This window comes from Netta rufina (assembly GCF_964035555.1).
Source record: "Netta rufina genome assembly, chromosome: 17".
NCBI classification, from domain to species: domain Eukaryota; kingdom Metazoa; phylum Chordata; class Aves; order Anseriformes; family Anatidae; genus Netta; species Netta rufina.
Window position 1 is genome coordinate 758,023 of NC_140141.1, and position 16,926 is coordinate 774,948.

General features: G+C 39.7%; 1 protein-coding gene across 1 annotated transcript in view; it reads left to right on the forward strand.

Annotated features, from left to right (window-relative positions):
- The window catches only part of AACS (acetoacetyl-CoA synthetase), a 43,210-nt gene that overhangs the window by 17,902 nt on the left and 8,382 nt on the right, over positions 1–16,926 (forward strand). The window contains exons 5-12 of the mRNA XM_084297037.1: positions 633–730; positions 4,231–4,345; positions 4,905–4,986; positions 6,115–6,262; positions 11,572–11,652; positions 12,748–12,872; positions 15,315–15,379; positions 15,563–15,685. Of these exons, the coding sequence (XP_084153163.1) occupies positions 633–730; positions 4,231–4,345; positions 4,905–4,986; positions 6,115–6,262; positions 11,572–11,652; positions 12,748–12,872; positions 15,315–15,379; positions 15,563–15,685 (837 nt within the window). The remainder of the gene's footprint in view (positions 1–632; positions 731–4,230; positions 4,346–4,904; positions 4,987–6,114; positions 6,263–11,571; positions 11,653–12,747; positions 12,873–15,314; positions 15,380–15,562; positions 15,686–16,926) is intronic.

Consider the following 16,926-nt stretch of genomic DNA (forward strand, 5'->3'; position numbering starts at 1 on the left):
GTGTTCTTTGTCATTTCTGCTAAGGAAGCAATGAAACGTTTATCTTTCTACAGGTGATGTAAATAGCTGAGTACAGAAAATATTGAAGGAATGCGAGAGGCATCTCTGATGTGACCTGGTTGCATAAGAGAACCTTACAAGATCAACAGTTAGCCAAATTTGGTTTATTTTGCGATCCCTGCCTTTCTAAGCATGGCTGAGTATTTATACTGTTTTATTCCAGATGTTTTTCCTAATGGCTACATTTTGATGCGCTGCCCTGCATGTGCTCTTAGTCTCCAAGTAGCCTGGTCAGTCTGACAGTTCCTCTCTTCAGTGTGCCACCCTCTTACCCTGAAAGTCTCATTAATTAAGCAGAAACTTATGTAAATTGGGAGTAAGTCTGTAGTTATAAAATCTGATACAACTTTTTATACAATTTTTTATAAATGGAATTCTGTATAATTCATTGTGTCACTGGTTAGACTTTGAGGGAGGGCAGTATGGCTGTGACAAACTTGAGGAGTTACAGGATGCTTCAGCATGCAGTTCTTTTTTTTTAGTCTGTGTAAACTGGCTATTGTATAGATTTTCTGTTAGCTTTGATAGTTTCTAGTTTTCTTCCATCTTTAACCATTCAAATTCTGCCACAGGTTATTTACCAAACAGCATTCATGCAGTAGAAGCAATGCTGGCTGCTGCAAGTATTGGTGCTATCTGGAGTTCAACATCCCCAGACTTTGGCATTAACGTGAGTAGCCTTGTCGGACATTCCAAAAAAGCTATCGTTGTTATTTTGACAAATGTGGATGGTGACAAGTTAGAGGCAGATGGATTCTGGTCACTTTAGTGTTACTGCCACCATGTGGCACAGCCAAGCACATCATGTTTTCTTTTTGTAGCTACTGCAAACTGCTGAAAAATCATCACTGAGAATTGAAAGCACGGGTTTTCATTTAAAGTAGTTTCATTATTTTAAGCTAACTCTGTTGGGAGATTTCCAGACAACCTGTAGTCCTGGTGATCTTTGGGATCTTCTTTGATGTGCTTTCAGCACATCATAAGCAGTAACATGCAAATTACTTTTAAAATGGAGTGTTGAATCTTTCTACTATCTAAAAGTTAGCATGAAAGCATTGAAGAATATATTGTTTGTGTATTGCAGAACACAGAAAATACCCACGTTTTCAGGTGGTATATATCCATAATCTCGTGTTTTAATCCCAGGAGCTGGTTAAAGGTGTGGAACTGTCTCAGGATTAGCGCTAGAGGGCAGCAGCATTCTGTTGGTTTACAGTTGAAATTGTATCACTGGGAAAGAAAAATGGTTTTAAAAAAATCATTGCAGCATGTAATGATCAATCTGTTCTACAAATATTTTTTGCTTGCTCAGAAAATGACAGTAGGGAGTATCTTCTTTGAAATGTGATTTGATCTCTCATCTGGGGGAAGATTGTTCATTTTGCTTACATTACAGAGCACTGGTATGTTGTGTCCATGTTGATACGCTGTTACTTTCAGTGGCCAGCTTTTTTTGTGATAGTTTTCTTAATGCAACTTGGCTTTAGAGCAGTAGTGTCATCAATATCATTTATTCTCTTTTGGTTTGGCAACGTGTTGACGTGAATTCAAACCCTGAAATCTTGACAGGTCTGTAGAGGTCCTCAGGGATATTGGCTCCCACCCAAAGGAATACATGTAGGTCTTCTTCCTTCTGTGCACTTACATTTGTCCTGCTAATATAAATGAAGATTTTGTTTGTGTTTTGGGAAACACTGGAACACTTTCAACATTTCAAATGTAATTGTGTATATATGTACTTTGTGAATCCTAGAAATGTCACTTTTCAGAGCTGCCTACACACTGCAGGCTCTGAATGCCATATGTCCAAAGGCTCTGCAAGCATTCAGGATGTCTGCTGTCAGGGAACCAGTGAGTTTCCTTCCACACAGAATACCGCCTTTGGCAGCATTTGCTTTGTTTCTCCAGTCCCTGTAATCCATTTAGGTACACTAACAAGAAACTGGTTCTTTTTGGCCTGTGCACAAGAGATTGCTGGATATGTTAGTTTAAAAAGAGGATCTTCTCTTAGAACTATGTGAGAGGCCTTTGGTAAGCCCTCACAAAGTCAATGCAGCTTCATTCATGGGGTCCTGCAAAATTTTTCATACAGGATTTGAGGCCTATCAAATAGAATGAGCCATATCTGATATGCCTGAGCTTTTAATGAAAGCAATTCATTGCTGAACCATCTGGTAGGATTAAAGTTCAGTTTAGTAATTACATGTTCCATCTGCTTGTATTCCCTTTGTATCAAATCAAGCTGCCCTGTGGGATTTGATTCTGCCAGTGCGAATGAATCCAACAGGGTATGTTAGCAGGATTAGTAAAACCCAGAGAATTGTAGTCATCTCTGTCTGATTCACACTTCTCTTCAGATTTCATTACTCTATTAGAGTACCCTTAGTCCTCTCATTGGTCTTCATTTTTAAACAGGCAGCATGGATCTGGGGTGTGTATGCTCTGTGTTCAGCATGAGCATATACACACAGACACTTGGTGTGAACTGGCTGATTAGTCAGTTCTTTGAAATATTACAAAGAAATGGGGTGATGACATACCAGAGACAGATGGAAATTTGCTTTCATATTCCCTTAGAGACTAATGTTTTTAGTTAATATACATTTCTGAGTTTGTTGGTTAATACACTAGTGGTTTCTTGAAACCCTATTCTGTTGCTGAAACTGATTCAGGGCCTATTTTTTAAAGTAATTGATATAGTTAGGTGTCAATGCATTGTTATGTTTTTTTTTTTTAAGGATGTGAACAAGGAAGAGGAAAAGTGTCAATGCTTTTCTGTATTCTGGAAAACATTTTTCTTCAGGCAGTAGTAGAGAAAGTGTGTCCAAGTGATGTTCAGCAGAGACAGTTGCTAATTATATTTAGTTGCACCCCTGTTCCTTACCAGTGGTGGTCAGGGAACTTTCCTGGAGAGGCAACATGGAGAAGTAGTTGTGGCAGGACCTGTGCTTCTGCAGTAGGCTTTCTTGCAAGCCTGACCAGCTTAGTTTGGAAAGGAGTTTAACAGAGGTGTGTTGATTGTGATTTTTTCTTTTTGTCTTGATCTTCTTGGTTTGGTAACAATTTGGCTTCATTCTGGTTGCAAAGTAGAGCACGATGCACAGGACAGATGATAAGGCTGATGGGAAGAATAAGTACATGACATCTATAAAGTCTATTTTTTAGACATATAAGGTCTATTTTTTGCAGCATGATTTAGGAGACTGCTTAAGCAGTTAGCTGACAATTTTATAGTATTGACTCATCTTGTAGTTCTTAATATTTCAAGTAATGTGTGTAGAAAGGGATGAACATCACCCTATGCTGGGAGCTTTTACTAAAAGGATTTGCTTCTTGCTGTTGAATACAAAAAGATCCATTTCTGGTAAGCTGCTGCGTGCAGTGTACCTCGAAAAAAATAATAAAAGAAAACACCACAAGGGTTTTCTTCTAATGTGATAATAGCTATGGTAAAATCCTGGAAACAGTCTTAGCTGGTGGACACCTAAAAATGTAGCATTTGAATGTTTCCTGCCCCAGGGGTTCTAGAAAAACTGTTAGTTTTTTTTGTTGGTGGCATGTTTGTGTTTGATATCTTGTCATTCTGGTAAAAATCAGTGGTACGACTTCCTTTGCTAATGATTGCAGAGCTTCATGTGAAGCGCCACCTTGCTGTATGATAAATGCATCTTCCAGAAGACTTTTTTCCCTGTTTCCCTGTTTTTCTGTACACTGTCAAAATAGCACTGGGGATAGATTACAAGGGCATATAGAGAGCACCTGTGGGAAGATGAAAATAAAATTTTGGGGGACTTCAAGTAAGGTAAGTGCCTTATTCCTACCCACATCTCACTTAGGTGCTTATTCTCTTTAGATGGGTTTATAAATTTAAATCTCAAGATTAATTTTGAGTTAGATAGCTTTGTAAACTTGATCCCTCAGTGAATGTTCTGTGATCTGTGGTGATCTTGTTACTGGTTGATGGATGGTGGGGGTCACAAAATCCATGGTTACAAACCTGTTGTACCCTGAAGATCTTGGGTGAGTGAAGGACACATGAAAGCAGTCTTTTTACAATTATTTTGCCAATTCTTATCCTTATTCCTTGCTTAAAACAAGACCTGTGTTAAGCCTCCAGTGGATTTTCCTGTTTTAGCAATTCATTTTTAACCTGTTTTTCTCTGTCCTTAGGGTGTGTTGGACAGATTTTCCCAAATTCAGCCTAAGCTCATCTTCTCTGTTGAAGCTGTTGTGTACAATGGCAAAGAACATAACCACTTGGAAAAGCTCCTGAGTGTGGTAAAAGGTATACCATTCACTACATACCATTAATCTTATACTGTAATTCAGTGCACACTCAAAGCTTGCGCTGTCACTGAAAACAACACCTTTGCTTGTTGCTGTCCCTGTTCCTTTCCAGTATTCCTATGCCCAATTAAAATCGCAGAATTGATACGAGTGAAAAGCATTTTTTTTTTTGCATAATTTTAAGTCTTTTTCTTGCTTAGCAGTATCAATGTATTTAAACTATCAGCATAAATCAGCTGGCAGTGTAAGTGGGGGAACAGGAGAATTGGTGATGCTGTCTTTCTATGCCCATGTGAAGTGCTGCTGAAAATAACTGAAGAGGTGTTACAGCACTAAAGCTTGATGATTTATGCTTTTATTTTTAAAAGGCTGACAATAATGAGGAAATCATATCTTAAGTAACAGAACTTTGAGGTTTTCTTAAACGCTAAAACTATATCCAATACTCAATGCATCAGATTTACCTCTGTTCCTTAGGGCATTACACTATGATCCAATTGGACAGAAAAAACTTTTAAGTTGTATAACTGAATGTAGTATTTTTTAATTCCTTCCAGGGCTTCCAGATATAAAAAAAGTGGTGGTGATTCCATATGTCTCCTCAAGAGAAACCATAGATATCTCTAAGATTCCTGGCAGGTAATGGGAGACTATCCGAACTAGGGATGGATGCTGATATGTCTTGAAAATTTATGACCTCTTTAGCTTGTAAAAGCTAGGATTTAGCCAGATTTCTTAGCCAGATTTCTTTTAGCCAGATTTCTTGAGATGGGTCCATTAGGAAAGCACAGGTGGTATTTAGCTTCCACAAACCCAGCTGTTGGTGTGACGGTTCTCAAATGAAGGCAAATGTTCCTCAAACGATCTTTCCCTTCCAAATAAAGGAAGCACAGAATGTGTCATGGGATGAGACAGCACAGGAAAAATCAGTTTGGATTTTTTCCATTCTTTCTTTCCCTTAGTTATTCTGATTATTTTCTCTTTAGGAACCATGGCAAGAGTGGCATTTAATTTAGGACCCCAGTCGCCATATTAAAGGTGACTAAGGCTTAAACTGAAGCGTCCTCTGCATGCAGTGGAGATTGGCTAGGCAGCAGTTTCTGCCTCTTCCTATTCCATCTCAAGCTGCTATATCATGGGATACTTTTTACTGGCTTTATCAAGATGGGAGGCAGAGCTGTGTTACCCTTTTCTAGGAAAGAGACATTTTTAGCCTTTTTTGTTGGCTAGAGTGGTGCAGTTGCTAGTTCAAAGTTAAGTGGAAGACCATGCTGCTTCAAGACATAATACTGGATTTAAAATTAAGCTAAAGCTTTAATAAGTACTCAGTACAGCAGGGCTGCATTTACAGTGTGAGAAGCAATGTGGAGAATTCTGTTGTCATTGATTACATGAACAGACATTTGTGTAGCTCCTATCCTAAAGCCAAACCTCCACTGACAAACTGGGAATCTGCTTTCATCTGTTAAGGCAGGCAGCTGATGATAGGTGGAGATTTTTAGGCTTGATTTTTTGTTACATCTCAATATGATACTAATGCTTCTTTTTAAGAGGAAAAGGAAACAAAAAGCAATTCAAACAGAGTAGAATGACTAGGAATGAAAATAATATACATAGTTTGAGTATATAGTTTATTGTAAAAGACCTACTAGATACAGAGGTTATCTTAAATATGGGCTAGGGTAATGTTTTTTTTTTTTGTTTTGTTTTTTTTTTTTTTTAAAAAAAAAAACACACAGAAATGTTTCCTTTTCTCCTCTTATGCAGTGTCTTTTTAGAAGATTTCCTTGCTACTGGGAAAGGAGACCAGGCGCCACAGCTGGAGTTTGAACAGCTGCCTTTTAGTCACCCTCTCTTTATCATGTATTCATCAGGCACAACAGGGGCACCAAAATGCATGGTTCATTCAGCAGGGGTATGTCTTCCCCAGAGCTGTGTTATGTATATATATCTCTGTGCATTATGTTCTTTTTTCCTTTAGCAGCATCTTAAATTGTAATGTACTTTAAGGAAGAATTGATTACTGATAGTTGTTCAGTAACTCACAATGAAACTTCCAATATATACATGTAAGTTACTGGTTGTAAGCAAACACAGATTAATGAGGATATAAAATAATTTTGATTTAGACATCAGTATGGAGACCTTTCAGAGATTTCAGCTATTGGGAGCAAGTGTATGTCACCTAGCTGGTAGAACTGGTCCAGCTATTTCTTCCTAAGTTGTACTGCTCCTTACACAGGCTTCTCTTCAGTTATTCCATACTGCCTATTTTTTTCCTTTGTGTAACAATCTTAATCAGTTCATTTCTATCCATTTTAAGGACTCCTGGGACCTGGGCTCAAGTAGCTGCACTGCTACAGAGCTCTTGTGTAACTGTAGGCAAATTGCTGAGGATTCTTCAGGCCTGAATATTTCTGGATGCTGCAGAAAGAACAGTGGTGATTTGGGACTGGGACCAGGACCAGCAGCCAGGAACTGCTGCTCTCTGAGCTACCTAACCTCTTGGTGCTCATCCTTTACGCACTGATAGCGTGGCTCAAGAGCAGCAGCACCTACTGATTTTTGATGCTCCAGATGCTCACCACTGTATTAGCTGCATGCTAAACCCAGCGATGACAAGCTGACAAGGTTTTTGTCAGCTGCCAGATTATGCCATGTAGTGCTAAACACTGAAGATTTATTCTGAGCATCCTACGAGTCCTATAAGTAAACAAGTCCTATAAATAAGCTTGAGAGAGCATCTTAGGTTGTAGGCTTTCAAACAGCTATATACTTTACCAAAATACATTTATTTTTAAACTAGGTTTGATGGGGGATGGGAGGGGAGCTAAAAGTGACAAAGAAGGGCTGGGTGAAATTGTCACTGCTGTCACTGAAGATAGTAGGGAAAGACCTCTGAGTTGTCCCATAGGATTGTCCAAGGGCTCCTCAGAGAAGGTAATGATCCCAATACCCCATCTGGAATTTTTTTCTTATTGCATCCCTCCAGTGGTAACTGTGCCTGCTGCTTCCTTAAAGTGCCTGTACACCAATGCGTGGAGCATGGAAAATAAACAGGATGAGCTTGAGATCTGTGTTTGGTCACAGGGCCACGATCTTGTTGCAGTCACAGACGTGGTGGGACAACTCACATGACTGGAACGCAGTCATGGAGGGCTATGTCCTCTTTAGGAAAGACAGGCTGGGGAAACGGGGTGGGTGGGGTGGGGTTGCCCTTTATGTGAGGGAGCAATTAGAGTGTACCCAGCTCCACCTGGTGGAGGGTGATGGACAAGTGAAGAGTTTGTGGGTAAGAATTAAGGGGTGGGCTGGTATGGGGGACACTGTTGTGGAGGTGTACTACAGGTCACCAGATCAGGAAGAGGAGGTCGATGAGGCTTTCTACAAGAAGCTGGTACGAGCTTCACGATCACGGATAGTGGTTCTCATGGGGGACTTCAATTTTCCAGACATCTGTTGGGTAAGCAACTTGTCCATGCACGCACAGTCCAAATGGTTCCTACAATGCATTGAGGACAATTTTCTGATGCAGGTGGTGGAGGAGCTGATGAGGTGGGGGGTGCTTCTGGACCTTATTCTTACCAACAGGGGTGGGCTTGTTAGGGATGTGAAGGTTGGGAGCAGCTTGGGATGCAGCAGCCATGAGATGGTGGAGTTCAAGATGGAACTTGGTGGAAGAAGTAAGGTTAAAAGTAGGATTGCTACCCTGGACTTTCAGAGAGCCAACTTTGACCTCTTTCGGGACCTGCTTGGGAGTATCTCATGGGCTAGGTTGCTAGAAGGCAAGGGCGCATGTGAGAGCTGGGCTACATTTAAGCAGCACTTCAGGATCCGTGCATCCCTAAGAGTAGGAAATCGGGGAAGGGGGGCAGGAAACCTGTGTGGATGAGCAAGGAGCTCATTGATAAGATCAAAAGGAAGAGGAAGGTTTATGAAATGAGGAAAAAGGGCCTGTCCTCTTGGGAGGAGTATAAAATTGTCAGGGCATGCAGGGATGTGATAAGGAAGGTTAAAGCCCACCTAGAGATGAGACTTGCAAAACAGATAAAAGATAACAAGAAGGGCTTTTTTTTTTTTTTTTTTTAAGAATGTAAACAGTAAAAGGAAGACTAGGGATAATGTGGGTCCCTTGCTGAACGAGGGGGGTGCCCTGGTAACGGGAGATGCCGAGAAGGCGGACATACTGAATGCTTTCTTTCCTTCAGTTGTTGCTTCAAGGATTCCTCCCCCACCCCCCCCCCAGGACTCCTCGACCCTGGAGGGAGGAGAAAAAGTCTGGGAAGTGGAGATTTCCCCCCTTGTTGACAAGGGAGTGATTCGGGAGCGTCTGAGTGGGCTCAATGCATACAAATCCATGGGTCCCCATGGGATGCATTCATGTGTGCTAAGGGAGTTGGCAGAGGTGATTGCTGAACCGCTCTCTATCATCTTTGAAAGGTCCTGGAGAACAGGAGAGGTGACTGAAGATTGGAGGATAGCCAGTGTCACTCCGGTCTTCAAGAAGGAGGATCCAGGAAACTACAGGCCAGTCAGTCTCACCTCTGTCCCTGGAAAGGTGTTGGAACAGCTTTTTCTGGATGCCATCTCCAAGCAATTGTAAGAGAAGAAGGTTATGAGGAGTAGTCAGCATGGATTGACCAAGGGGAAGTTGTGCTCGACAGACCTCATTGCCTTCTATGATGGCATCACCAGCTGGGTAGATGAGGGGAGAGCAGTGGATGTCACCTACCTTGACTATAGCAAGGCTTTTGATACTGTCTCCCATGAAATCCTGGTAGCAAAGCTGAGAAAGTGTGGGATAGAGGAGTGGACAGTAAGGTGGGTTGAGAACTGGCTGACTGGCCGAGCTCAGAGGGTGGTAATTGGTGATGCAGAGTCTGGCTGGAGACCTGTGACAAGTGGTGTTCCCCAGCGGTTGGTGCTGGGTCCGGTCTTGTTCAACATCTTCATCGACGACCTTGACGAGGGAATAGTGTCTGCCCTCAGCAAGTACACTGATGACACAAAGCTGGGAGGAGTGGCTGACATGCCAGAAGGCTGTGCTGCCATTCAGTGAGACCCGGACAGGCTGGAGAGATGGGTAGGAAGAAACCAAATGAGGTTTAATAAGAGCAAGTGTAGAGTCCTGCACCTGGGAAGGAATAACAGCATGTATCATTACAGGCTGGGGGATGACCTGCTGGAGAGGAGCTCCGAGGAGAAGGACCTAGGGGTCCTGGTGGACAACAGGTTGACCATGAGCCAGCTGTGTGCCCTTGTGTCCAAGAGGGCCAATGGGATCCTGGTGTGCATTAAAAGGAGCGCGGCCAGCAGGTCAAGGGAGGTGGTCCTCCCCCTCTACTCTGCCCTAGTCAGGCCTCACCTGGAGTACTGCGTCCTGTTCTGGGCTCCCCGGTACAAGAAGGACAGGGATCTCCTGGAAAGAGTCCAGTGGAGGGCCACAAAGAAGATACGGGGCCTGGAGCATCTTCCCTATGGGGAAAGGCTGAGATACCTGGGTCTGTTCAGCCTGGAGAAAAGACTGAGAGGGGATCTCATCAATGTGTATAAATACCTGAGGTGTGGGAGAGAGAGGGATTTGGCCAACCTCTTTTCAGTGGTTTGCAGGGACAGGACAAGCAGTAATGGTCCCAAGATAGAGCACAGGCAGTTCCGCACCAACATGCGAAAGAATTTCTTCACGGTGAGGGTGATGGAGCACTGGAACAGGCAGCCCAGGGAGGTTGTGGAGTCTCCTTCTCTGGAGATATTTAAGGCCCGTCTGGATGCCTACGTGGGCAGCCTGCTCTAAGGAACCTGCTTTGGCAGGGGAGTTGGACCTGATGATCTTTCAAGGTCCCTTCTAACCCCTTCGATTCTGTGATTTATCTATTTTTACAGACTGAGGGTTACCAGGGCTTTAGGGGGGAATATTTCATGGTCTTTGCATAAAGTTATTGTTAAAGAAAACTGTTTTGGAAGCTGTGGAAAAGTAATAACTAAATGGTTATTTAAAGGAAAGCTTTTCTTGAAAATTTTAATTGAATTTTACTTTTACTACTTTGTGTGGTTATTTCAGAGGCAATGTGCTTGCTTTTATACATGGAATAATTAAGTTAACACCTGCAATTCTTCTGGCAAAGCTAACGAGTTAGTCATAGCATTTGTAAATCCTGAATGTAAAATTTTTAAATGTTGGTAATAGTAGTGTATAGCTAGATGGCAGCATTGTGACAGCTCACTGTATTCAAACACTGGCAGGTGAATTAAGACATGGTTCCAATAAGAAAATCAGATTTACTCTTTTAATTAATGTTTTCTCCCTTTTCTCCCAAAATGTGTGCTGTTTTTATGACTTTTTCATTTCAAATATTTACCTGTAATATATTTTCTTTCTGCATGAATCTTATTGCATGTTTATGTGGCTCTTAAGTTCCGCTGTAACTCATTACATAAACACAAAAAGCACTATTTTAAAATCAACCACATTGTGTCACTGCAGTGAAGTGACTTAGAAGTAGTTTATAAACTTATTTATCCTAACAAATTACACTTTAATGATGATTAGAAAAACACTTCAGCTGCATTTCCAACAAAAGTGAAAAGGAAATATATTTTACTACAGTTTTGTGAATATTGATGCTGTGAGCAATGAGATTTTCTATGTTTCTAGTCACTTCACTATTTACAGGAGATATGTGTAGTTAAGTCTCTTGTTTCCTGAGCGTTAATAGGTAAGGTGATTTGCATAAATAATGTATGATAGCTGCTGCAGCTCATAGTAGCTGTAGGTCCCTCATTCCTCAAAGCTGACTAGATATACCGAACATGGAATCTTCCTGCTATTTACCTGACAAATCTGATTGGTAAAACCATACTGTTAAAATGATAGTCTGCATGGAGTACTGTGCAGCTCTGATAGCTGGGCAGAGTTGGAAATGAAGAAAGTTGTTTATTCCATGAATTACAAGTGGTGTGCAGTGGGAATTGCTGAGGTCTAATGAGAGAGGCTGAGAAGTTCTGTGAGAAAATGGAGAATGCAATCACTGCTGCTGATTTAGATAGGCCTGGGAGTTACTTCAGTTGTGGATAGAAGAAAATACTTGTCTGTAATCCTGGAATGCATCCTGTGAACTACAGACAACATCAGGTGGTTTTTTTTTTTTTTTGAAGACTTAATGTGCTGTCAGTTTTCCTTTCCATTTATGTACACTTATATTTTTTTTACTATTATTTTTTCAGGGTACGCTAATACAGCATCTGAAGGAACACATTCTTCATGGCAACATGACCAGCACTGACATAATTATGTACTATACAACGGCAAGTGTGGCTTATTAAGGCATTTCTAAAAACTCTTTAGTACATTTTTCTTATAAAGCTGAGGGAGCTTTCCCTGCAAATCAGCAATTTCATTTTTATATATTTTTAATTCTTGCTCTGTAAAGAATCATCCTACTTAACAGATTTTTAAATAAGTAAATAATCATGTGGGATAATAAAAATGGAGCAGGGACCTTTCTGATGAAAGGTCAAACCTATGTTAAATGTTTCTAATCTAATTAGTGAGGAAAACTAATTGATTTTTACAGTCCTTTAGGGTCATTGACCTAACTGCCTCATCAATTTAATCTGCAAAATAGGCTCTACCTTCCTGCAACATGTAATTAACCATACTGAAGATGAGGATTTTCTCTGTTTTGATGGAGAGGAAAGAATCTGAACATCTGAGTTTTACTGAAAGAAAAGGAATAAAACTGGATGATCTTTGTATGGGTTCAGTTATGTTTTTTTCTAATGTTCTGGTAAAGAAAATGATTCTGCAGTCCTCTATTACTCTAACAGTTTGAGAAGGCTCATGTCTTTCCTCATGAGTTCCTTTCTGAACTTTGACACTACTATTTGGTTTGTAGTACCTCCACAGAGGAATTATGATTACCTTGTCCTATCTTTTGACTCATGCTTTAAAGCTACATGTGTAGGGAGGTCTGGAATCCCTATGCCATTAGAGTATAATAAGGCAATATAAGGCAAGTTAGTTGAATGTTCATTTGGAATGTTCTAATCCAGCCTTGGGACAGGTGAGAGGATAAACAGCACTCCAGTCTTATTTTCTGATTCTTAAATAATATGATTAGAGGTAATCAGCAAAGATAAATATAAACTTGTGCTGGTTTAACAGTTTAAAACTTCCAGGCAAGGAGGAAAGTGGAGGGGAAGATAGCATATCTTGAACAAGGACAGAGAGCATGCTTTGGGCCAAATGATTATGTGAAAAGCCTTGCCTGTTCATTTTCTAGTTGTCTGTAGCTCTGCAGCTATATGACAACAATATTCCCGGCCCTGTGATACTGCTGCCAGGAAAGTGGATGATTAGCTGACAAAGATAGAAACTAATGGAGGTATTTTCTTTCCTAGACTGGCTGGATGATGTGGAACTGGTTAGTGACTGCACTTGCTACAGGAGCTTCAGTGGTCCTCTATGATGGATCTCCTCTAATTCCATCACCAAACGTGCTCTGGGACTTGATTGACAGACTGGGGTATGATCCTGTTAGGTTTACTGCAAAACCAACCTCATTAAAGGTGTCAAAAACTAGCACGTAGCCTGACAGTTTTGCCTTAATGTTGAGTAGAACTACTTAAAATTTAGCACTAAAAACAATATTTGAGAGAGCAGAAGAGAAAAAGAGCTGATTGTTTCAAAATTGATTCAGGTATTTGGATTCCAAGCAAACAAAGAATTTTGGTTCAATAGTCAGTTTTCAAGAGCAGCCTTTTTCAAAAGGCAATAATTGGGAGCAATCTAAAGAGTAATTTCTCAGTGCACAGAACTTAAAAGAATCTTTTGTTTCAGTCAGCACAACATATGACTTTTTATACAGCACTTTGACTTAAAGACAGAAATTGACTGGAAAGGCTCAGCAGGGCTGCTTATATTTTCATATTTTGCTCTTTAATCTGTAATATTAGATTCACCCTGTCAGGCAATTTGTTAATTGTTTTACACGGTCCTTTGTATCTAGCAATGCTCACAGTGCCCTCTCTCGAATCCAAGGGAAATAACAGGTATCATAAACAAATCCTGTGGTGGTGTTTTACTATAGTGGTTAAACTTTGCTTTTTGTATTTTTCCCACTTTTCTAACTGGATGTAAGGAGCGTAGATCTGAATGATGTTACTTTGTGGTAAAATAAGTGTCATTTTTAATTAGTAATTACCACCAATGAATTAATTTTAGAAAATGGATGCCAAAAGACTTTTTCCTGACTCTTGGTAATTATTAATTTAAATTTCACTGTCTTTTGTGCCATGAGTTTAAAGATTGACATTTTATCTCTGGCTATTATAACTGAAGATTAATGCCTAGTTGGAATGTTTCCATTAAAAAAACAATAGCTTAACACCTCTTTCCCCTAGCATTCCCCCCCCAAACAGCAGAACAGGCAAAAATTTAGAATCAAGGAATAAGACAACTTATTTTTAAGCATTGTTTCTACATGCCAAAAGTAAGTGAAGATAACTCAAATGTGTCTGCATGTCTCACTTTTGTAATCTGGTGCTAAATGTGGTGGCCATCTGTGTGGTACTTCATAACGCAGTCTGTTCCCAACTGTCATATGCTACATGTTAAAAAAAAAAAAAAAAAAAAACACATTAAGACTACCTTGCTTCTCTGAAGATGTACCATACTTCCGTTCAGATATTTTGATGATACTATAAAAATATTCAATCTCGTACTTCATGGCCAGAATTACTTAAGTGGACTTCAATGAAAGATCTATTCAAGTGAACTGTGTTTAGTCACCACCCATCAGTTATCTAGTATTTGGAAAGAAATAATAGCAGATTAGTCTCTACATGTGCTGTAGAGAAAGTGTCAAAGAGTTTAAAAATACAGAGAAGCATTACATATTCTAACTATAAAATAAGCAATAATCTGAAGCATGGAAGGAAAGTAGGATATTACACAAGAGTAAAAATTGTTCGTGTGTTTGTGATACATAGTAAGTGAAGTGAGGGAGAAGTTCAGTTGTGTGTGCTCTCATGGTGCTCGATAAATTGCTTTATGCAGAGATAGTTGTGCAAGTAACCTGTCCCTGCCCAAAGGTAGCAGCCTCTCAACTGTCAGCCATGTAAATGGCAGAGGAAGACATCCGCGGTGATAGTGGGATAGCCCTCATTCCACTTCTGAAATGGGGTGGTATCATCTCAAGAGCTGTGCTACTTTTCATTTTGCCTTCAAGTGAAGATAGGATTTTGGTTTTAAATTAGTTATACTGATGTATGTACTACCCAAGTTCTGTGCATTCAACCTGTATCCCATTCTTATTTGTCTCTACACATGTTCTTGAGTAAGTTTATTGCTGTACTTTAAAACAAATTAGCAGAAAGCAGGAATAAGGTTTCCCGAAGTTCAGCAAAAATAGCAAATTAGCGCTTCCTCTGATAGAGTTGGGTACAGCAAACTAGAAACATAGAAGGGATACAGCCTTTCTTTTGAGTTGTAATTGTGTTGTATTGGAGAAGTTCTCCAATAATTTCACACAAAAATGAGAAGTGCCATGTTCCCTATTTGTCAAAAGTGAAAAATGGACAAGATTCCCAAAGCTGTATTTTTTTTATTTATTACGTTAATTGAAATATTTAACACTGTGCCTTCAGTGTTGTTGTGAAAGTCTTGCATAATGTAATTGCTCTGGGTCTTACTGCATTGTCATAAAGACTGGTGATATGCAACTGGGAGACAGAACGGTCTGCTCAGTCTTAAAGATACTAAACATGATGTCTCAACATTAATGACATGTGACCTCACTAACTTTGATTAGTCAAGCAATGTAGTTTCCTAAAGCTTTCAAAGTGCAAGGCACATCCTTTTGAGCCATCAATATACAGAGTGCCTTCAGCCTCTGCTTACTACAGTGGGAATTACAGAATCTTAAAGTCTTTAAATACGTAGAACGTTTAATTTTTTCTCCCTCTAGGATTACCATCCTTGGAACGGGTGCAAAGTGGCTGGCTGTGCTAGAAGAGAAAAACTTGAAACCATGTAAGTTTCCAAAGGCTATTGCATCTCCTTTTACCTTCCTTCCTGCCTTTCCTCTCAGGTTCTGGTTCTGAATCATGTCACAAACAAATCATTTATGTAATTTTTCTGGATTGTAGTGACAAATGGTTACAAACTCTTGTAAAAATTCTACCTTAACCTAGTTTGATTTCCTCCTTTTTTAAGGTGAAACACACAATCTCCAAACACTCCACACTATATTGTCTACAGGATCACCGCTCAAATCTCAAAGCTATGAGTATGTCTACAAACATATAAAAAATAGCGTCCTCCTTGGATCCATTTCAGGTGATGCTTTTATGCTATATGCATCTTGCTAATTGTTTGCCTGTGCATTTCCTTCTTGCTTGCTTGCTACATTGGCAAGCTTAGGCCTTGGATCATTCATGCTTGGGTATAGTTAGACTAAGTTGTCTCTTTTATGCAGAGATTCTCTGTATAATTCAGTATGCCATAATGAAGCTCATATGCAAGAGCTTTTAGGTAGAATGTTTCTGACACAGTGGATGTTTGGGGTTTTTTGCTTTTTTAAGCAGGATCATTTATTTTGACTGGCTGTCCTTTGGGGTAACAGGGTGAGATCAAGAAAAGAGCCTATTAACCTACAGAACGCAGTGTTCTGAAAATAGCTGAGTTTAGTAGGAAATTCTCTTAGAGGTTTTTCCTTAGTCCCATTTCAATTCTTTTATGCCACATAATTGGCACTGCAGACAGATTTTTGTAAATTATATAATTAGAGAATCAAGCCCACATACTGTGTGGTTTGTTGTAAGGAGTGCTGGCTGAGGCAACTTGTATTCATACATGTATAAGGTCCCTCATTCTGCTTTGTAGTGAAGGCTGAATTTTCACAAGGCTTTTTAACTTAGTTTAGTCTGATTTTAGAATCTGAGTATTCTGCTACTGCGGTCACTTCTGACTCTGGTATTAGTAAGAGTACTATACTACTATTGTTACTGTAGACATTAATGGTCTCAAATGTGGAAGACTAATTTTTCAGTAAAGCTATCAGTATTATTCTTGTCCTAGAATTCTACGTCTTTAAGGTCCTGGAATATAAGTATTTCAATTAAGCAAGCACTATGATAATACTTATTTTTAGTTGAGATAACTGTTCATACTGTGTTTGCCTCCTCCCTCCAAACTACTGTGCTAATGAGAACAAAAAAGTATTGAATGGAACAGTTTAAACTAATGAAAACAAACAAGAAAACATTTTCAAGTGATCTTGAATATCTTAACTCTGTAAACTAGAGCCTGTTTGTTTTCTCAGTCTTCTATAAGTGGAAATTTCCTTAAATGGTTAAAGAAACTACTGGAAGGAGAAAAGTTATGCCTTAGGGAATGTTTGTGTGTGAAGGCAATATGTGTGTGAAGAGATGCACATCTAAAGTAAGAGAAGAAACCTCCTTTACGACAAGTCATGTTACATCCTAGATAATGCTGACTCTTATTCTGTGCTGCTTAATGTGGTTCAGAAGCATTTGGCAAACATAGTAGTCTGCTTTTCTAGAGTTCTTATGTAGTTT